General features: G+C 35.4%; 1 protein-coding gene across 1 annotated transcript in view; it reads left to right on the top strand.

Annotated features, from left to right (window-relative positions):
- Positions 1-20582: 20582 nt before the first annotated feature.
- LOC139150490 (protein Smaug homolog 1-like) overlaps positions 20583-24192 on the top strand; it is a 45284-nt gene continuing 41674 nt past the window's right edge. Inside the window, exon 1 of the mRNA XM_070722882.1 lies at positions 20583-21635. Coding sequence (XP_070578983.1) covers positions 21428-21635 — 208 coding nt within the window. The 5' untranslated portion in view covers positions 20583-21427. The remainder of the gene's footprint in view (positions 21636-24192) is intronic.

The following is a 24192-nucleotide window of genomic DNA, read 5'->3' as shown; positions in this document are numbered from 1 at the left end:
GAAAGCTTGAGTTTTTTCAAACTGAAAATGCATTTTCCATCCATGATATTGACATAAATGTTCCTTCACATTCACAGTCGTATATACGGCTCTATGTATCACCATCCCTCCATTACAAAGGGACTGTGTGTGCATTCACAAATCAGACATACTAGTGGAAAGTTAGTAGATATTGGGAGCAAACTGCTCGGTTTCTGACACACAAACATCATCTGGCAAAATAAACCTACTTCTCATAATGTCCTTTGCATACCTGACCTTCCTTTTTAAGAAAGATTCAATGCTTACCTCCTGATAAAACAAACGTAAGATTCCATAAAAATACCAGTATGTAAATGAATGTACTTTATATACATATAGGTTATCCAAATATAAAATTATATGTTTATATGATATAAGCTCAAAAAATTATATATATATACACGCATGCACACACACACACACACACACATATATACATATATATACGTTATATATATATATATATATATATATATATATATATATATATATATATATATATATATATATATATATATACTGAGAATCTAGGAACTTGTAGTTGTCACTCTACAGGCTGTTTCATGCGCTAAGCAATCATCAGGAGTGAGTATTTGGCGGGAATGGGACTGTTTATATTGTGTTGCAGGTGAGTATGCATATTCAAATAAGCGGTTGCGGCCAATGGCAAGTCAGTTATTAATGAGGAGGAATTTGCTGCAGTGTCTGCATTTTGAGAGGAATTCTGTTCGTTTGTTAAGGGTTGATTTGCTGTCTGAATAAATTATATGGAGCTTTTCTGTTATGCAAAGGTTGCAGCGTTTGGTTTTATTTGAATAGGGGCAATCATCGACAGAGCTCCCCCCTATTCAAATAAAACCAAACGCTGCAACCTTTGCATAACAGAAAGCTCCATATAATTTATTCAGACAGCAAATCAACCCTTAACAAACGAACAGAATTCCTCTCAAAATGCAGACACTGCAGCAAATTCCTCCTCATTAATAACTGACTTGCCATTGGCCGCAACCGCTTATTTGAATATGCATACTCACCTGCAACACAATATAAACAGTCCCATTCCCGCCAAATACTCACTCCTGATGATTGCTTACCGCATGAAACAGCCTGTAGAGTGACAACTACAAGTTCCTAGATTCTCAGTATTACCGCCCTGCAGAAATGCATTGAGCACTATACTTTGCCTGTATTGACAAGCAAACCATTTTCGTATATATATATATATATATATATATATATATATATATATATATATATATATATATATATATATATATATATATATATATATATATATATATATATATATATATATATATGTGTGTGTGTGTGTGTGTGTGTGTGTGTGTAGATATATAATTAATTTTTTGAGCTTATTTTGTGTCTTTATTTTAATTACAATTTTTCTGAAGCCTTTAATACTTTTAGAAATTTTTTGAAGTTTTTCAAATTATAATGAAACTTGTATGTTTCAGGGAGTTTTCTTTTATTTTAAACAAAATGTTCTGTACACTTTTCAAAAGACAACAGAACCTGATTATCATGACTATTGTTTTCTGAAGAAGCAGAGCAGAGCCCTATCTGCTACTAAATCGCTTTATTATAATCAAAATCAAAAAACTTAACCTGTTCATGCAAAACATCAATTTCATGTGATAATGAGCAATACGTGTCAATGAAACACATCGGTTAGGTGTGTAGTTGGAAACTTTTATCCTCTTTCAGAAATTATGGAGTTACCGCCTGTCTATTTTCAGGTGTGTTCAACCATTAGCATCTCTACCAAGACTAAACACAGCATGATGCATGCATAATGTGTGAGTCTGCTAACTGAAGCATCTGTCTGCTGATACCTTAGACACAGCAACAATAAAATGAACAGATTTTAGATTGGTGCATACCCATTCCCAAGTATGTTGTAAGTCATGACAGTCATAGATTGGTTCAATTTACCCTTATGCTTCTCAGTGCCTTGTGATAATTCAGAAAAAATAGAATACTTTATTAACACACATCATTCCATGGTAGGGATGAAAAGGGTTACATTAACTTAGAAAGAAAAAAAAATAACAGTGTCTCAGAAATCTCACTAAGAGGATTAAACATGAAACGGCAAGTGAAGGCTTTAATTTTGATGCTATATCAACTTGTCCTCACTGTTTTACCTTTGTGTTTTGTGCTTGGTTACTTGGCTTTGTGTGACATGTGATGTTGTAAAACCAAATATTTTCTCAACTTTAATACAGTAGTAGGATAAAAATTCTGCATATTTTCAGTTAGGCACTTCCTTGATATGCCTGAAAACATGTCAGAGAAAGGGTATTTTTCCATGCAATACTGCTACTTATGGGTGATATAAACAAAGTGTGAAATTGTGTTGACTCACACCACATAATACTTTTGTATTTAGTGGTTTTTTGTTGAACATCATACATTTTTTGAGCAATAATTTAAAATCCTAGTATGAGTAATCATGTACTGCTGATTTTATGTGAAATATTAAAATAATTGAAAGGAAACTAGAATTTTTCGAACATGTAGGACTTAATGCAAATGATCAATATCTGTATCAGGAATAGTAATGCTAGATGACAAAGGTAGTTATTTTCTACCATGTAATGTTTTGTATAGAAAAGAAATATCAGTAGCAATGATAAGGCTTTGAATTATCACTGTCTGGTTTTGTTAATGTGACATTCATATCATAATCTAAGCTGAGCAGTAATTTTTAATATTTTGTGTCATATCTTCTTACAAAGGTGAGGTTATTGTCCGGATAAACCAATATGCATCTGAGTAGATTTTGATGATGAAGTTCCTTGTGAAGAATTTATTAATGTATCATTGGATGTATTAACTTTAACAGAACAGCCAACAAAGACCAGTTAGATTAAAAACAGTTTAACAACTGGTCTGCCACAGCTGTTCAAAAAGTTTTCTGTAACTGCTTCAACATGCAGCCAATAATTTTGACAAAGTTCAGATTCATGTAGTTAGTGTGGCTGATAAATTGAGAAGATTTTAATGACGATTCATGGCATTGCTAGTTGAAGAAAGAAAGGGTGATGCACTGATCATAAATATTTACAGTCAAACCCATGGTCACTCTTACAGAGCAGTCACACCATTGTAATGGTTACCTTGTGAGAGTCACACAGCATTTTACATGTTGAAGACCCTCTACAGGACAGCCACCTCTTTAAAAATGTGTGGTCTGCCCCTCTTTGAAAATGTGTGGTCTGTGGCCACAAGTAATTGCTGCAACTTGGTACCACACATGTGAAGAATGGTCTATATTACTGACTCTGAATGACCTCTGTCAAAACATGCTTTGACTGGAATGCAAAAATAACAGTCAAGTTTGACTGATTTTGTATCATCATTGCTATTGTTACAAAGGTTAAATGCATGATTTGCAAGGGATGTATAAAATTCAACTTTATTTCTGCTGTTTATATCTGTTCTTTAAAAGTCCCCACTCAGCACACCATTTACTATGATACCATGCAAGATGCAAAGTACATAAATATGCCGCACTGATAAGGAATCATTACCATATAATTTTAATACCGAAACAATACTCATTAATATAATTTGCATAAATAAATACTAATCCACCTTGATCTAGCACTGAGTGTCATCCATACCAAAGTAATACCCCACCCATTCTCTGTAGAAAAGCCACCTTAATATTGTGATCATTGTTTCTTGGTCCACTGTGTGACCGATAACTATACACAGGTTTGACTGTATTAGCAAGGATCCACTGTGTGACCGATAACTATACACAGGTTTGACTGTGTTAGCAAGGATCCACTTTGTGACCGATAACTTTACACAGGTTTGACTGTATTAGCAAGGATCCACTGTGTGACTGATAACTATACACTGGTTTGACTGTATTAGCAAGGGTAAGATGAAAGCCAAATGTTAACATGTGATGCATAGCAGAGGATGTTGATGTAGCTTTCTTCTCACTTGGGTCAAAAATAAACATCTATGGTCAGTGCTAAGTCCTTTATCCCAATGTAACAAAACACAGAAAATATGTTAACACTTATTTTACCACATATTAATAACAAGGTATTAAAAAATTGAAAGTATAGACATGAATTTAGTGCATTTACAAATTCAGTTCCTGTATATTTGATCATTTGAAAAATCTCAAGGAAACAGATTTGTTGCATACCCAGTGTTCAATGATCTGAATCAAATTAATCTAATATTCACCATAAATGCCACAGTTTGTGTCAGGTGAATTGTACACCATATAGATATAGATGAATGAGATAATCCAATCAGCAATTCTTACTGAAGAGTAAAATATTCATGAAAAAAATCAAAAAACTGTCCTTTAAACCTATTAGATAAAGATATATGAAGATAATGTCTGATGATCATCTACAGTATACTGGTAATCTTGACCATGTTTGAAATGTTTTAAAATGTTACTGCCTTAAAATGGACAAATATGTGCATTGATGAAGTGTTGTATTTTCATTGTGTTGTTTTCCAAATCACCAAATGTGCCAATCCCTCATGCCAAATCATTGGCATATAATACTATTATTGAGTCGTTTTTTTAAAATCTACGTGTTTCTATGACGATAATTGTAAACAAGGTGGAAATGCATTAGACTTTCAAGTTCTCCATCTTGTCCCTGAGAGCATTATTTTACATTGAGAAGCTTGCCGAATGGCCTGCCCAACATTGCCATAGTTCCAACCATACAACATATTGCAAAGCATATCAATGTTTAATGATTGACAGTAGCTGATAAAAAATGGCCACATCTTGGTCATTGATTTGACCTGACCTTAGGATCTGGAGACTTACATTCACATCTGCCTAAAAGTATCAATTTAGCCTTTCTATGAGTTCAAGGTTGGAACTTTTATATTGTAGTAGCACTGGTTGGCAAGTCAGCCAGACTAGTGCTAATGAGACACCTCAAAGCAAGCATGAAACCAAGACTTTAACTTTTAAAATATTCAAATTCTGTTCTATTTTTACTTTAATTTTTGGTTTACGAATACCATACCTAATACTTATCCCAAGATTTCCTGACATACCAGTATTGAAGGTAAAATGTATTAAATATGACAGCACGCCATTGACTGGCCATCAGGGTAACCGCATATGTTTGTTGCTGCAGGGCCTGAGAGAAGCTTCAAAACAGTCTGTTTCAGTAGGCCATAGATTAAGGGAAAAAGGCTGTTTTGATGACTCTCAGGCCTGTTTTGTAACACATCAAAATTTCTCACTGAAAAATCAAAAAGTTTCTCTTCTATCACTCGTCTCTGTCACAGACAGCACAGTTGTCTTCTTTACTCCTTCTAGAATGCGCACCTGGATGGACTACACTTTCTAACTTACCCTGTCAACAATTCTTCCAGACTGTCCAGTAGTCAATAGTTTTGAAACTGTTAACTAATAACTTGAACTTGCTGTTTGCAATAATCAGGGCCAAAATGATGCATACCATGTAACCACTAATTCCTGAATTATGGACAGAGACTTTGAATATGTGTAACAATATCTTTGTCTTTATACAAAGCTGAATGAGGCAATTTTTGGCAACTCACAGGTCCTTGGAGGAAACTAATACATGTTGTTAGTAGAATTATGGGCAGTCAATGTGTTTTTAATGTCTTATTCATTTTGTCACTGAAAAACCAAGAAATTTGTCTGCCTTTGCTCTTCTCAGTAGTGGAATATAGTTCAAAATTTAATGTACCATGCTGTAACATGGCCATTGCATGTATCAGTGCCAAAATGATGCATACCAAATGACTGTTAAGTGACAAATCTCAACTCATATTAGATATGTCAAATAACAATGAATTATATTCACATTTAGCTTCCATAGAGTAGCAGTTATTGTACAGAAACTACCATCGTTACAGAATATGTCACTTTTTTGTTTTATCAATGATGATATAATTCAATGATACATGTTTGTGACTGTGTGCTAATGTTGTGTCATGTTAAACTTTGATCAGTTTCATGTCACTGTCACAGTTTAAGTGTGATGAATGTAAGTTTCGTAGCAACTTCCCACAGAATAACTTTAATGATTGTATCAAATGTAATGTCATCCTTCATAAATGTGGTGTCATGGTTATTATAATGACTGTCATTCTGAGATGTGTGAAGCACGAGAATGAGAATTTAATTTCATTTTGTGAAAGTATTATGTTTGGTTTTTGAAAACATACTATAATTGCCATCTTTTATGTGATTTGTTTCTGAGTGTGTTGATCAGGTATGATTCATGCAACAGTCAAAGCAAGCCAATTTTCTGGTAATGTTTCTGACGGGTATCAGTATCTGTGTGACTTGCTCTACAGGTAAATGTAATTATCATATGGATCGGCAAGATTGACACTTGACACTGTCAAGAAATAATTGTTATCTATCCCAGTATTGACAGAGAAGAAAATTCATTCTGGTACAGTTTTTGTAACAGTGCCATTGTACTTTGTTCTTTTACAACATATCACATTCCAGTCTTTTTAGTTTTTATCCAGTATACCTGTGACTATTGAACTTTGTAACACTTGAATTGTATTAAAAACTGTATTTTGGTGTAACCGTCCTGTTGTTCCAATGCCATACATCCCCAAGAGAGATAAAATCTATATGTGGTATAGTCTCCTTTACAATGTACCACAGTCATCTCCCCAGTGTTAAACATTCAGTGCAATGTGACCTATGTGATACAAACCTAAGTCTTTCACAGTTTGCATCTTAGGACATCAAAATTAATTCGTAATATTTAAGTTACTGTTTGAAAAGGGACAGCTTCTCATACTCTCTCCCTTTTGTATTTGCACCTGCCACCTTTACCCCCCTCTATCCTCTGACTATATTTACAATCTGCCAAAAATCTTTACACACACACACATATGTATATATATATATATATATATATATATATATATATATATATATATATATAATATATATATATATATAATATATATATATATATATATATATATATATATATATATATATATATATATATATATATATTAAATATAAGTGTAGTGTTAACGGGAACTAAGGCAGTTTCAAGGTAGGCGTTGTATTACTGGTCAGTTTCGTGTAGGTAGAACCTACACTCATCAGATACCGTAGCCTATTGATAAATAAATACATATGGACATTAAAGGAAAAAAACATCAATTATAACATCACATGGAAAATCCTCAAACAAGCCAAACCCTACAAACCCATCAGCAACAGATGCAATTTATGTCTTTGGGAGAAATACTTTATAATATGCAAACCCCAATTGGCCACCCTTAACAAACGCAATGAACTCGTTAACACATGTCGCCACTCCAGCAAATTTCTCCTCAAGAATTTTGTTACCTGACTGTTATTCATGAGACAGACAAATCATCACCATCTGTCACTCCTCATTCTTTTTTCTACTGCCATTCAATTTCAAGCTCATTTGCATATTCAGTCCAGTACAACGCATATTTTCTGTTAAGCACCGCGTTCTTATTCAATAGGCTACGGTATCTGATGAGTGTAGGTTCTACCTACACGAAACTGACCAGTAATACAACGCCTACCTTGAAACTGCCTTAGTTCCCCTTAACACTACACTGCACTCTGCCAGCAATACTTGCAATGAACTTTCATATTATATATTATATATATATATATATATAAGTTCCACTCTGATTTTGTATATCCCAGATATTTCGAAGGGACTAAGCCCTTCTTCTTCATTGGGTCCACTACAGTCACTGATCTAGAACGGCCACTGTCAAGTTCAGAACTGCTTGCATGACAAAAGAGTAATTATGTGACAATTATGTAACAGTTTCTGGTGCATGTCCAAGTGTCAGGGTGCCCTCTGGTGGGGTGGCAGTCTATTTTTTTCTGTTGATTCCGTTGTTTATTGTGTCAAGTTTTCCTAATCCAAAATGATTCTTTTAATTGCCTGTAAAACAACAACATATATATATATATATATATATATAATATATATATATATATATTATATATATATATATATATATATATATATATATATATATATATATATATTTATTTTATATATATATTTTTTTTTTTTTTTTTTTTTTCAAAGGCTCTCACAAAACCAACTTGACAATCACATATCTCTAAGAAAACCCATATGTAGTCACATTAATAGTCCATGTAAACCAGTTGTGCTACAGAAGTAGAATTCTGGAATACTGCAGACGTGGGAATTTTGAAAGATACAGCAGAATTCCTAGGGTATCTCGCAGATTTAAAAAATACACAAACTCAATTACCCAGTAGTCTGCTTCTTGTAACAATTCATGTCTGAAGGCATTATATCAACACACCACATCAAGAAGGACTTGTTGCTATGGAAACTTTTCCAATAACTAAGTTCATGAACATTCTCACAAGGAACACAATATACCTTGTCTCACAAACTTCATTCTCAGAGACCACCATTTCTCATCAATAGATCAACATTATCACCCACTTACAGGTATTGCTATTTGAATGTCATTTAATGTCAAATATGTTAACATCTACATGTATATTACATTTGGTTCCAGAAATTCTTGCACTCCAACAAAGTCCCTTTTTTGCACAGAAGGGTACTTGGTTCTTGAAGACTTATTTGATATGTTTATCATCAAGTAAACTTGAATTGCAAGACGATGTATGCCATATTTATTTACACTGTAAATCTGACTATCAAGTTGATATATCATGGTATATAGATTGATATATCATGCTATATAGATCACCCTGAATATTCCAAGTTTCAATGCCTAAAAAAGAACACAGAATATTTTTTGACCACAAGTTCTGGCAAATAATTGACCAACTATCTGATCTGTCGAATGCAATACAATACAACTTTATTGCATGACAACAAACTTTGTAAAGTGCAGTATAGCAAGAACAAAAGTAAACATTGCATAAACCATTGTTGTCAATGTCTTGACCTGTAGCTGCTGGTGGAAACGGTGTTTGTAATAATTTCATGAGAGACAGCTTATCATTTGAACCAAAGATAAACAAAAAAACGCTCTTTCACTTAAACTATCAATCTAGGATAATACAACTTCATTGCAGAGAAGAGAACTTCTATCATGACTATATTTTAGGACACTTCATTAAAAAATGGAATTCATACTCCTCTGAAAACTTACAAAACTTAGAAAATCTGTGTTCAGAAGGAATTCTTCGTTTGTGGATGTATGTAACACAACAAATGACATCTTTATTTAAGGAAAGGATATATTTGTCTGCCTTAAACCAAAGATAATCTGCAGTATTAGGTCTAAGATAATGAATACCCCCTTTGAGGCAAGACTTTGAAAACAACAACAGTTCCCCAAGCAGCATGCTTATGGTAATTTTCTGAAATCTTATTTCATAGCCATTTAAATGTCAAACATTAGAATTTGAAAACCAAGTTTCCTGCATACAAACAATATGGAACATTAATGATAGATTCAAAATGACCATTATTACACTTATTTGATAGATCACCCTGAATATTCCAAGTTTCAATGCCTGAAAAAGAATGCAGAATATTTTTTGACCACAAGTTCTGGCAAATAATTGACCATGATATATCAAAATCCTGGTCCTTGTTCTCGAGACACAAATTTTGATTGTTCAATACTGTTTCCATACTTTTTAGCTCACATTTGGTATACCAATGTGAGGTTATCGTATAAGCTGAAGTCAGTGGCGTCTATCAACATCAAAAACTCGCAAACCGCTGCAGGTTTCAGCTTGGTATTTGGTGTGTTGATGCATTCGGGAGGTATAGATGGGATTTTGTTCAAATGAAGTCTGCATTGCCAAAATTATGCAAATGAGCTTAAAAAATGTGAAAATGGTCAAGAATTAATAACTCAAGAACCGCTGTTTTGATTGCTTTGAAAATTTGTGTGCAAGTACCTTAGGTGAACCTCATACAGTTTTATGAATATCGTGAAGATATCTTTAATTTTGTATTTTTGCTGAATTTTTTTGGTGATTTTTCTCATTTTAAGTAAAAATTATTCTTCTCTGAAACCGCCAGCCCAATCACTCTCAAATTTGGGTTGGATGTTTTCAAGGGTGCTACTCTCCTAATTTGTTGAAATTATGACAGAATTTGGAAAATTACTATTTTGGGGCAATTTTTGTTATTATTGGTCAAAAAATCTTAAAAAAGTATTTTCTTTTTTATGCCCCTGGACAGACAGCTTTTATAATTGGTACACAGATATCCAGAGATGACAATAGTTAGATATGTGGAAATTGTCCTGAAATATACAAATTTGTATTTTTAAGACAATTCTGTCATTTTTAGTCAAGAAAACTTGTTCTCAAAATTACTTTTCTGATAGCTTTATAATTTGGTATAAAAGTCCCGAGGGATGTTATTAGATAAATTTTCTGCTCAAAGTGTTGGGAAACCCCTAAATTTGTATATTTTAGGTAATTTTCTCAGTTTGTGACCTTAAATGACCTACACCAACCCAGGACATGTTGTGAGACAGTTTCGAAGGCTGTGAACGTAATTTTTGTAATATTTGGTATCAATTTGTAGTAAAATTTGATCCAGAAGAGTTCCATACAAATTTTGACAACTCGGTGTCGTTTTTGTATCTCTCGTTACGGAACGATTTCATGTGATTAATGTAGCGCGTCTTGAAGGTGTTATCGGTGAGGCCGATATAAACCCTCTCTTCGTTGTCCTCCGTTGATACGTTGGCCTTGTACACCACGCCTTTGACTTGACAGTTACCCTTCAAGGGGCATGCCGACTTAACCCTGCAATTACAATCATCTTTAAATCTTGACCGAGTTGTCAAAATTTGTATGGAACTTAAGAAATAAGGGCCAAGACTTTGACATTTCATGGTCAATCATTGATAAAGCATTGAGCTACTCTAACATGAACAAGCGATGTAATCTTTGCATATCAGAAAAGCTGCACATTATCAATGCTGACAAATCTACACTGTTAAACAAACGCTCTGAGTTGGTTTCAAAATGTCGCCACCAAAACAAATATTATTTATCGAATTTTAACACTACCTACAAATAGAATGGTTCGTCCCAATCATATATGTAAGAGTGTCGAGCTAGTAATCCTTTCACTCTATCTGAGGATTGCAAGATGCATGAAACTTAAGTAGTAGATTTCATTACTTTATACTTGAAGTAATCTGTTTATTTATAACGCTCTGCTTTTGCATTGAGCACTGTAATTTCCAACGAGGACATCTCTATACTTATATATATATATATATATATATATATATATATATATATATATATATATATATATATATATATATATATGATATATGTCATATATATGACACATTAGTAACATTAATAAAAACTGACATAAAACTGTTTACTTTGAAAATTAACTGAGACAAATATCTCCATTTACTGTTGTTATTTTAAAGTAAATAGTTCAGTATTCAGTAGCAAGTGAAACTCCTTTTTTAATCTATGCAAATTTCTGTCAAATTGGCAAATTTCAAATCTTAATCAGGTTTTGTCAGCTTAGATAGCCAGCACCTTCTGTTGATTTGTCTGCATTCGTAGCTCACATATGTTCACACACATTGATCTCTGTTTGTCTATCTATCTATCTGTCTGTTGACATGATATCTTTCTACAGGCTGATCTGATTGGAGATTCTATTTGAAAATGGCCAGAACTTCAATTTTTGTGAACTAATGTGCAGCATTGAACAAGCTGTTATCCAATTGGGTAGCTGAATCTAACCAATATAATTAAAACAATACAAATAGACTCCCTAAGTCGCTGTGAATAGTGACAATGGACCAATCAGAGAAACAGCTTATTCAAGGCTGCACATCAGCAGATTTTTGTGGCATATTTTGTGTTTTTTTACATAATGATTTTAAATGGATATACACTGAAAACTTTTGCACAAAATTTGGTGAAATATGCAACAAATGTTAATCACACAGTAGTATATCAGCAGCGAAAAATATGAAGAGGAGACATGAAAGTGACTTGCTAATTTGCATATTTGATGAACTTTTCTAACTGGGGATATCGCTCTGGATTTAAACAAAATTGATGAAACTTGCTATGTACAGTAAAGAGACAATGATAAAAGAGTACATAAAGTCCTTTATCATTTTCAGATCAGCTGATTACTCATTTATAAAATTTAACGATTTTTTTCCCAATTAGGGATATATACTTGGATTTCCGTAACCGAGCATGACAAAACTTACCATGTACATTGAAGAAACTATGATATAACATTAATGAAAGTCATTTAGCATTTTAGGTCAGCTAATTACTCATTTGCATATTTAACAAACTTTCCTTATTAGGAACATAAGACTAGGACTTGACCGAAGTTGATGAACTTTGCTATGTATGTTGATGATATAATGATGTAAAAGTAATGAAAGACACACACATATATATATATATATATATATATATATATATATATATATATATATATATATATATATATATATATATATATATATATATATATATATCGCATATTTTTGTGCATTTTGCATATATGATAAACTTGGCAATCAGTTATAACTACCAGGACATGACCAAAGTTGATGAAAGTGGTGTGTATATTGATGATAAAATTATATGGTACTGAAAGACATTTTGCATTTTTACATAAGCTACTATATAATTTATCTATTTACAGTACATTTACCAATGATTTTGACGATGAGATACAGCTGGATATTGATACACTACCTAATTAGGTTTGTCAGTTTGCTCGCGAATTTACCCTTTTAGTGGTCAACTTTTACAACTTTGCGCCAACATCAGACAGACTAAAACAGCAGGTGACGCAGCAAGATGTCTGTAAACTAATTTACTATGTAGCATGTTTATATCTTTACAGCAGCTATCAGTTTTCAATGGTGATGCCCACGGAGACTGGTTGCCAAGTTTTACAAGCAGTTCAAATTCAGGGAGAGGTGGTAAAAGAACTACGTTTACTGCAAATTTAGACTCAGAGGACAGTGTTCTTTGTAGTTGAATATCAATAAAGTTCATGACTTCAAACAAAATCTAAAACTAACAACACAAATCGATCTGAAGAATCAGAACATTTGAGTAGCGATAGCAATGTCTGGAAGTCAGGGCTTTGAGTCAGCAACTTTCTAGTCTAATAAAACTCAGACAACCAGATGTTCTGGTATTGCCAGCCATGGTGGGGCTTTGTATACATACGCTGACACGTAATTAGCAGCTATCAGTTTAACTGGCGTAATGATCTGTACATTTGTACAAACAGACGTTGAACCAGACAAAAAACGCATCACATCACTCTATTATTTTTGAAGTCATGAAGTTTATTGATATTCAACTACAAAGAACACTGTCCTCTGAGTCTAAATTTGCAGTAACATCGTTCTTTTACCACCTCTCCGTGAATTTGAACTGCTTGTAAAACTTGGCAACCAGTCTCTGTGTGTGTCACCATTGAAACTGATAGCTGCTGTAAAGATATAAACATATTACATAGTAAATTAGTTTACAGACATCTTCCTGTGTCACCTGCTGTTTTAGTCTGTCTGATGTTGGCGCAAAGTTGTAAAAGTTGACCACTAAAAGGGTAAATTCGCGAGCAAACTGACAACCTAATTAGGTAGTGTATCAATATCCAGCTGTATCTCATCGTCAAAATCATTGGTAAATGTACTGTAATGAACTTTCACAATTTGGCATATAAAACTTAAAGAACTTGACCAAAAGGCAATTACACTCAATGCATTAAATGATAATACAAGAGCAGGCTTAAAAGAAATTGAGCATTTTCATTTTTGCTAATCACGAATATTTATTCCTAAAGATTGTTTAAAATGAAGCCGTGGTGAATATTGCTAGTGGTGCTATTAAGTTTAAGAAGTTGTTAACTTGTGGCAATAATGTCAGAGAATAGTGTCAATTTACAGACAACTGCAACATATACAGAAACACCAGAGCATTTTCAGTTCATATCTCGTTGCAGAAATATGTTTTCTTCTCCTGAACCATGAGATTAACAACTTTAAAACAAAGTATGGTCATCACACAAGAAGTTGAATGTAATATTGCTGTAAATCAATAAAATTAAAATTTACTTGAAGGAAAGTTTAATCAAACAAAACAGAAGACCTATGGTTAATGATATGCTTTTTATTTCCTTTTTCATTATAAAGAAGTGAAACATTTTCTTCGGCAATATTACTAAAACAAGGAAAGTTTGGTGCATCTTTGAACATCAGTTTTCACTAAACTAGGAAACTTAGCCATATTATACAAAGGTGCTCTTTAGGTCTTTCTTTGACTGTATAAATCATACATTTTGTAATTTTTGTCACCCCTCTTCTCTGTGGTGTAGCCAATGTTGCCAAACATTCCCTGCAAAACACATCAGACTATACTTCTTGCAAACTTCAACCAAGTCAGAACAAAAAATACATCTAAACCCGTATACAGTATAAGCTCATAGGGGTAACTCACGTTTACATGAAGGTCATTGCAAGCTTGGGAAGGTTTAAGTTTACATAAAATGAAATGTTGCATTTTACTTATTTGTTGACGTAGCTCAGAATATATGCAAAGTATGTAATTCGATGTAAGGAAACGTTCAGTTTTTACGGCCTGGGGGGGGGGCAAAATCTTGTTGCCGGTGTTCAAAAAAATATATACCCCCCTGCATTTTTCATGAAAAAAAGATGACCCCCCCCCCCCCCGTTTGACAGATGAAAAAAATTGATGACCCTCGCTGAAAAATAACCAAAACCCATATGTCAAATTTACCCGCACGGTTTGGATTTGAACTCCGGTACGCAGCGCACTTTATTCGTGTAGCAGAGATGCCAGTGCACAAACTTCTCAGCCACATCCATGCAAACGTCTGTTAATTAGGACGACTGTAAGGCAATTTTTAACTTCATTTCCATAAACAAATTATGCCCATGGACATATGAGGTAAACTTTATTGGAGTGGTTCGCCAAAGGCAGCCATCTGGTTAAGAGGGTCATTGGCCATTAAGTAAAGTCAACTTAATTCTAGTGGGCAACCAAAGGTGGCCCACCGGTAAAGAGGGTCGATCTTTGCCATTGCATAAAGTAAACTTTACTGGACAGGGCCGCTGAAGGCGTGCGGCCGTTAAGATGGTCATGGGCTATTACATAAAGTCAATTTATTGTAGTGGGCCTCAAAAGGCGGCCCGCCGGTAAAGAGGGTTGATCATGGCCATTGAATAAAGCAAACCTAATTGTAGTGGGCTACCAAAGGCCTCTGCCCATTAACAGGGTCATGGGTAATACATAAAGTCAATTTATTGTAGTGGGCCGCCGAAGGCGGCCCGCCGGTAAAGAGGATCGATCATGGCCATGGCATAAAGTGAACTTTATTGTAGGTATTATGTTTTTGAAAATGTGGTGACCCCCTTTCCTACCAGTGAAAAAGCAATGACCCCCCTTCGCGTATTCCAAAATTACGATGACCCCCCCTAGATTTTGCCGGCCCCCGGCCGTAAAAACTGAACGGTCCCTAAGTTGTAAGTTGATGGCCATCAATCCCGATAAAGTGACGTTGCAGCTTTCCCCAACCTGACCATAGAGGGCGCACCATTCGGAACACATGAAGCCAGCATAAAGGATTGTATCGATGCTGTTTTTCCTCTAGGAAGCCGTCATTATTTACGGCGTGGGGGATCAGAGGAATCTGAGGGGGATACTCAAAAATTGGAAGCTACAATTAAGGGGGTATTGATCAACATGTGGAAAGAAAGAAGAGGGGATTACTCAATTTTTGGTGCAAAATAAAGTGAAACACCTCTCAGATTGTATCGTTGCACACATCAATTTCTCAAAATTGTCGATGCGAGATGGGGTATCCCCTCTCATGCTCTCCCCCTCGGTGTGTTCTAACAGTTTTACTCAGTAAAAAAAAATCAAATTGAAAACACCTCTCAGATTGCCCCAGACTGCAATTAGGGATGGACCATTAGACCTTGGGAGGGGGGGTGGTCACAATGAAATTGTGAAAATTTTTTTTTTACAATTGTAAATTTCTGAAATTTTTTTTTTCCAATTGAGATTAGCTGTGCAAATATTTTTTTTCAGAGTAAATTTTCAGATTTATAATTTTTTTTTAGTTCGTCGCTGTCTGAAGATAAAGAGGGCAAAGATGTGGTGCCAAGCACCACAAGCGGCCACGCAAGCGGTCACGGGGGGGGGGGAGGTCAGGAGAGGGGTGTTCCCCTCCTGCCGTTGGAGGTTTTGAAAAATAGAGATTAAAATGGTGTTATTTGGTGGCACTTGGGGAGTATTTTTGCGGGGGGGTGTCAGGAGGGGTGTCCCCCTCCTGCCGTTGGAGCTTTTGAAAATAGAGATTAAAATGGTGTTATTTGGCACTTGGGGAGAATTTTTGCGGGGGTGGTCAGGAGGGGTTCCCCCTCCTGCTGTTGGAGCTTTTGAAAAATAGAGATTAAAATGGTGTTATTTGGTGGCACTTGGGAAGTATTTTTGCGGGGGTGGTCAGGAGGGGGTTGTCCCCCTCCTGCCGTTGGAGCTTTTGAAAAATAGAGATTAAAATGGTGTTATTTGGTGGCACTTGGGGAGTATTTTTGCGGGGGTGGTCAGGAGGGGGGTGTTCCCTCCTGCCGTTGGAGCTTTGAAAATAGAGATGAAAATGGTGTTATTTGGTGGCACTTGGGAGTATTATTGCGGGGGGTGGTCAGGAGGGGGGTGTCCCCCCTCCTGCTGTTGGAGCTTTTGAAAAATAGAGATAAAAATGGTGTTATTTGGTGGCACTTTGGGAGCATTTTTTCGGATTACACATCTTCCTCTGAAACATGGTCTTCTTGCTCCTCAGTAGCTTCCTATAGTTTTGAAAATTGACTACTTTGGTTTCCTGGCTTCCCTTTCTACTGCGTGGTGAAATGGCTACATTCACCCCACCAAACATCATGCATATCTCATGATTTACAATTGATTTTGACAAGCTGAGAAGCTAAAATAAGCTAAATAATATAGTTAAATTTGCATATTTGTGTTTTTAGAGCAATTGTTGCCTTTTTTGATCAAAACATCTATTTCTCTGTAGCAGCATGTCCAAATTGATTGGATGTGTATAGATGTGTTGAAATTTCAATATTTGTCTTTTTAGGGCAATTTATGCCATTCATGGTCAAAAAATCTGTATTCTCTGAAAGGGCTTGTCCAATTTCTTTGAAATTTGCTACACAAAAACGATTATTCATGCAGATTTATTCAGTATTTGCTATCGAGAAACTTTCAAAGTTCAACCCCTTTTGTGTGTTTTTGTGTTGGGATTTGTTGGATAGATGGCATTCTACGTAGTGTATTGTTGAATGTTAAAACATGTGTTGCTGTTGTTTTTTAAGGCTGTTTTTTGAGAAAAAAGAATTGAAAATGCCTTTTTAAAAGCAAAATAATACATAATGACTTGATATGTTGTTTTATCATTATTGACGTGTTTCTACTTGTTCACCCATTCTTGCATTCATCATTGCAATAAAATGCTGTGAAAAAAATGAAACTGATGTGGCCTGCATCTGTTTACCTTGATCTTAAAAGGCAAATACAACTTTCTGTCTTGACAACCATACCATAGTTTCAATGTTTTACCTAGTGTACCTGCTTGGTTTGTACGCAGGAAACAAGTAGAAAACAGGCTCTATAATTTCATAATTTTCAAGTGATCAGAATACAAAGTCCTGAAAAGATAAGATAATCACAACTTCCAGTATAAGGGATACAGTCACTCTAAATGTATAAATTAAAATTAAAAATGTGCCGGGAGGATGTACTAAAAAATACAGAAAGTTGCTTTCTGTCGGTAAAATCTAAAAAAAATTCAAAATTTTAAAGACTTTTGCAGATTTTTTTTTACGCCTTTGTCTTCTTATTTATTTTTTTTTTATTTTGCAAACTAGTTTGAAGATTTTTTTTTTCCTAACTTTCTGCTCTGAAATTTTTTTTTCTGTTTTTGACCACCCCCCTCCCAAGATCTAATGGTCCGTCCCTTACAAACATAAAGTTCTCAAAATTTTCCACGCAAGAGAGGGGACACCCCTTTGACACTTTCCCCCGCCGCCTTTTGCGTGTTCTCCTCTCTGCACTTTCATATTCTGCCCAGTCAGATATCCAAGTGAAAACCCTGTCATGATAGCCATTCAAAAAAAACAAAACAATACTGTATGTGGGTGTATGCCGGTCATTGCGTGAGCTTTTACATCTATATTTTGTTGCAACTTTGAATTTCATTTTGTTGGTTTCACCTGTTTCAACCGTCATGAGATAACCAATGATAATATAGCATAGCAGGGTACACCAGGATTTGAAAGGTCTTTACTATTGCTGCAAGCTTAAATTGTAAATTATACAAATACATGAATTGATATTCAACTTTTGTAAGTAGGGAGGGTCAGTCAAAATTATTGTTAGAGAGGGGGGTACTCAAATTATTCATGGTTGGCAGGGGGTTACTTGAAATTTCAGTTTCCGATGAAATTCCTCCGACCCCTGCCGTAAATAATGACAGCTCCCTTAAATCCAAACGCCGGAGGCCCATTTGAAACAAAACCTTTTACCATGAAGGATTTGAGAAATATTATGGAGTATATAGGAATGATACAATTCCAGATTCATGTGTTTGATCCTCAGTTAACTATTTTTGGGATTTGTTTGCTTCAATTTATCACTGGAGCATTCTGTTGTTATAGCTGGTGTTGCAAACTGTTGTGTCTATGTCAAACTTTGTGAAAATCCTGTGGTTCTCTCAAAAACATTGATGTCCGTGACAAATTTTCATGTCATCCCTACGCACCTGCTCCACACTATTGCTTTAGTAAGCTTAACATTGTGACTGTTGTTTACACTATATTGTTTTCTTTGTTCGCAGTCTTGTGAAAGTTGCCAGTATTTTTCTTTGCTCTGTGTCTGTGTGTGTGTGTCTGTGTGTCTGTGTGTGTCTGTGTAATTGTCGACAAATCTAGAGAGAATGTAAAATACGTTGCTATTTTCTGTATATGTGCTAGGCATTGCCGTTGTATTGGTAGTACTCATTATTACATGTAAGTAAACCTGTGCATTTCATCTCTGTTTTGTTAAACTATTTTTTTGCTGGGATGCAGTTGAGTAAAACTGTCTCTCTCCTCAGACATGTAAGCGAAGGACACTTCATTTCATTTCATTATAAAATTTAGACATCTTCAACTGAATTAAATTGTCTTCACATCTTGTGCAGATTTTATTTTCAGCCCACTTTTTTTGTCGATTATGTTTACCTGATCAACAGAATGTGATCGTTTATTATCAATCTGTTTCCTGGTTTTGCTATCATTTCAATCATTTATATTTCTTATAATTTTGTGAACACTTTTCCAAGAATTATCTATCATCTGCACGTGTAATCCTGTCATTTCCGGCATTGTCATATCCATAACGTATCACTTTCAGTACTTTACACCATCGCATCAAGAATTAAACTGTTCTCCTTACGGTGAATTTTCTGATAATAATGGTTTATTTCTCCTCAATATCGTACGGTGACCAATCAGTCAAATTACAAAAGAGTTCTTTTCGTATTTCATCAACATGTTGTTACAGAAAACTGAAAACTAACCAACTCAAAACTTACTGTAGTAATGAGTCAGCACTGCTTCGCCCTATCAGTACTACTGTCAATGACAAATAATTTCCATCAGATTTGGAGGATTGCGGGTGTGTAGGACTTCAGCTATTTACTTCTTTGTTTACGTCCCCGTCGATATCTTACATTTCTCATTTTGCATGAGCTGTTTTCCCTTTTAATACTATATATAAATGAAACCACAGATTGTGCGTTCATAGCTTCTGGAAAAAAATGCGGAAATTTCAAGTTTTAAGAGCTTATTAGCTCTACCGCAAGCAGTGTTGTATTCTGTGTTTTACAGTCACTATAGCCCTATCTGGCAAGCTTATTAAGGTAGTATGCGCCTCGAAAGTGAAAAACCTTCGCCCAAACTTTCCTCACGAAATCTTTCAACCATTCTCGTTCAAAATCAAGAATAATCAGTGTCCGTACAAATTTGTTACTAAAGAAATAAATTACCCAAGATTTACCGACACTCGAAATTCAAAATGGCAGAAAAATAAAATTTTCGATTTTCGAACAACTAAGAAGGTGAAGATTTTTCTTGCGCCAAGAGCTTTAAATAAGTCCCAACAAGTACAAGTGATAGATCAGAAAAGAATTGTAAAAGTTGGAGAGTCCAAATAGGCCTATCTGTCCCTGAGGCGCATTCTACCTTAGGCCTATGGTAAATTTTGTAAGTTACAGTTTTTCGGGCTCGTTCAGCGTAGTTTAAAGTCCTGAAAATTTAGACTGTGTTTCGAAGAAAGAGTGTCAGCCTCTGCGTTTGCTCTCATACTAGCAATGAAAAATGTAGTGTCAGACGAAAACATCGCGCCTTTGTCGGTGCGATGAATGGGACGCCCGATGACCCCCACATATCACGCTTTACCAATATCCAAGTCGGCTAATGACGTAGACCAGACATTATCATAAACGTGGTCCAGAGGGAGAGCGTTCAGTGGTCTGACAAAACCACATACATCGTGGAGCAAGGGTATTTTCTATCTTTATATCGCTACCTACTGGAACTTTGGCACGTAATTTGAGTTCAGATAACCATGGAGAACGAAGGAAGAATGGTGTAAGACTTCCAGACGAGATTTTCCGACAATTTAGCTGTGGGTGTCTGTTGAAAATCATCGGATCCTGTGTTCAACCCACGCGTCCATTCCATTGTAATGGTGTGTGATTCACGAACTCCATGATACATTTGAACACTAACAGTCTACGCCTAGCGCCTTCGAGATCACGCCAAGGAGGTCATACGGAATCGAAAGGAAACACGTATTTCATATGGATAAATTGGGTCAGAAACAATCTATGAGAAATTCTCCTGTCAACAACGAGGAAGAGCTGAAGTGATATCTATTTTTAGCTCAGCTGTATCGAAAGCTCATAGGCGCTGTGATACAGTCAACAGGCACATGTAATTATCGTGTTTTCGTCGTGCCTTTTTACATCGAATTTTGTTGTTTTCAACGTCGTCTCCCCCTCACTCATTTGGTTGAGTTAAAGAGGACGTATTTCTGTGATCTACTGATGAAATTCTTGGTGAATGTGGGACTGCTTTGAAATTCTTTTCCCCAATGCAATACTCGCTCTTAATGGCAAAATAGTCATTCAAAAACAATAACAATCATCCTGAAATCCCAGGTACAACATTGAAACCGTTCCACTGTGTGGGCTGTGTAGTCAGTTTCCGGTGACCAGTCAGCACTTTTCTACCTAGCCCAGCGTGGAAGTAACAGAGATCAACCATGAAACCGTCCACTGCCTTTCGTGATCAAGTGCGATCGTTGTCAATCTGTTTTAAAGAGTGGTCAGATTGCGAACAAACAGTGGCTCTGTACTCGTTGTTGAGTCGACTGTCAGCGACACAAGCAAGGTTTCTCTCTTTCGTCTTGGAACAGACTGTATCCGATTCTCAGGAACTGAAATTGTTAGAACAACAAGCCAATGACCCCGGTAAGTATGTGTTCATTGAGAGGTAATTTATCCGTGGGAGCCGCAAATGCTGGTGTCCGAATGTTGAGAGAATGTATTTGTTTATCTTTTGTATGTGGAGCATTATGGAGTCGTTCGTTTAAATACGTAACTGTATTTCCATAATGGCTTCACGGATATACTAATAATTTTACACGGCAATTACATGGACACGGGCGTTGCATCAGCGACAGACGGTACTTATGTTACAAAGCTGGATATTTCAGGAAATTGTCAACCGTTTTCGCTGTAATGGGTCTGGTAAAGAATGGGTGTTTCCTTGTGTAAGTAAAAGGTCACTCCCAACTACAGCAACGATATGAAGACACGACATCGAGGGAATGTTTAGGCACACCCATTCTCTGAGTAAGCATTCCCATATGTACAGTCAGCAACTCGTACTGCTTTCTGAAAAAAGAAAGGAAAAAATACAGGCGGGGGATTTCTATATCGAAAGTTTGACAATTTCCTGTCTGCCTTGACCTTACATCGTTGCATACATACCACACAACTTGCATGAAGGCTGTAGAGAGCCTGTATGGCCTCTGACTGTGTCTGTATCTTATCAGCTTTGTGATAATTCTCAGCTAGAGACATAATATACCAAATCCATAACACTGAAGCCAATGGTGCCTTAGAAAGTATTTCTTTGTAAGGTTGAATGTGTTGTTTAATAAAAAATAATCGTGCAAACGTGTGATATTGGAGATACAAGAAAGCTAATTTATTATATCTCATGTAACAGCATATTCACTTAGACTTCCTGTGTATTATGTCGATGTATAATGTAAAAGTATGCCCTATTTGATTCAAATGCACAAGTAAGGTCTATTACTTTAAAGAGAATCTGCCAACATTTCAAATCCTAAGGGTTTCTGTGTATCATGTCAGACCTAGTTAAGGAGATTTTTTGATTATACTTTAGGAGACTACCAGCTGTCTCTTTTTTGCTGAGATCATAGCCTACATCCTACTTTATGAAACAGATGTTCTGATTGGTCAAATAATGCCATGTAAAATTGCCTATAATGTGAATAACTGATTATTTGTTGTTGCCTTCTCGAGTGTAGTGGTAGACAGCTTGCCATTGATTGATTTGATGATGGAGTCGTCAGCATTCATGTGATAAGAACTCTTGCCAACGCATTTCAACTACACGCTAGCATTATTCAGATCCAACTACAGTACTGCTGCATGCTGCCTGTCTGACACAACATGCTATGCATAAGTATTATTAAATGATCCAACCATTTTGTATGTTAACACTAATGCAGAACCAAGGTTATGTTGTCATGATAAATTCCGCAGTTCATACGCAAATAATCTAGCAGTCTGACTTTGACCATGGCATAATTATTGTTTCTCACTAGTCATTCAACATTTTTGACAGAAACATCCATTTAGCAGGCTGCCAGCCTCATCATTATCTTCACAATCTTATTGTTCTCTTGTAATATTATGTCCATGATCGTGACTAAAAATGCCGTTCTGTCTCTATTATTATACTCCTATTATTGCAGTTTCAATTGTCAGTTCAAATTTTACTTCTTCTAGTCTCTCTTGTCAGTCACAGTGATCTTAGTACAGACCACGAACATTTACATGCTTCAAAAATAATATTTGTTGTGGCATCAATATCATTGTAAAATAAACATACAGATTAGTATGTTCAAGTTGATCACCACCTGTAACATAATAAGGATGTAATCTATATCTTTCCTGCATTATGCAGCTGTTCAGCATTGTTATATACCATCTTCAAATCTACCCATCCTCTGGCAGAATTTTATCTTAGGCATATTTATATTAGAGTACAATATATCAGTTTAGCAACAGCAATATGATTCATCATCGTTTAGAGTTCAGGTGTAGTACAAAAGTATGCAGACTTCATGTGCTAACAGTGGCATGCATGTAGCTCAGCCAAGTAAGGAGGTAGTGTTACCTAGCCCAGAATTATAACTCAGAGTGAGAATTTTTGAACTGAAAAAAATGTGTCATGTGAAAGCAGGTTATAGAAATGTTCATGATTATCCAAACAGGATCATGGAGACATAGTAGAAGTAAAATGTGTATATGTGAAAATGTTGAAGAACTGTTTATTTTTATGATCATGCTTAACTCAGTTGTATAGCACTGACCATAGAACAAGTTCAAGAGTTGATGTATTGACTGCCCCGGGGATGGATAGATGGATGGATGGCTAGATGGATGGATAGATGGATAGATGGATGGATGTAGATAGATGGATGGATGGATGGATAGATAGCTAGATGGATCGATGGATGGATTTGTGTTGTCAATTCACAATGTAAATAATAAACCAATTCATGGATAAAATTTGGCATTCCTGAACAATTCTAATATTTAATAATAATCATCAGGTTTATTTTGAGAATATTCATTATGCACTTTCAAAATATACTCAAAATGTTGTTGCTGTAAAAAATGTACTTTATTTTTTTGTAGATCATCTAGTATGTTCACACTTAACCTGCCAGACAGTATCACTTCCCCATCTGCCAAGTCAGTAAAAAGT

Source organism: Ptychodera flava, chromosome 14 (genome assembly GCF_041260155.1).
Source record: "Ptychodera flava strain L36383 chromosome 14, AS_Pfla_20210202, whole genome shotgun sequence".
Taxonomy (NCBI): Eukaryota; Metazoa; Hemichordata; class Enteropneusta; family Ptychoderidae; genus Ptychodera; species Ptychodera flava.
The sequence above is the reverse complement of the archived record's forward strand: the minus strand, read 5'-3'. Positions and strand labels throughout refer to the sequence as shown.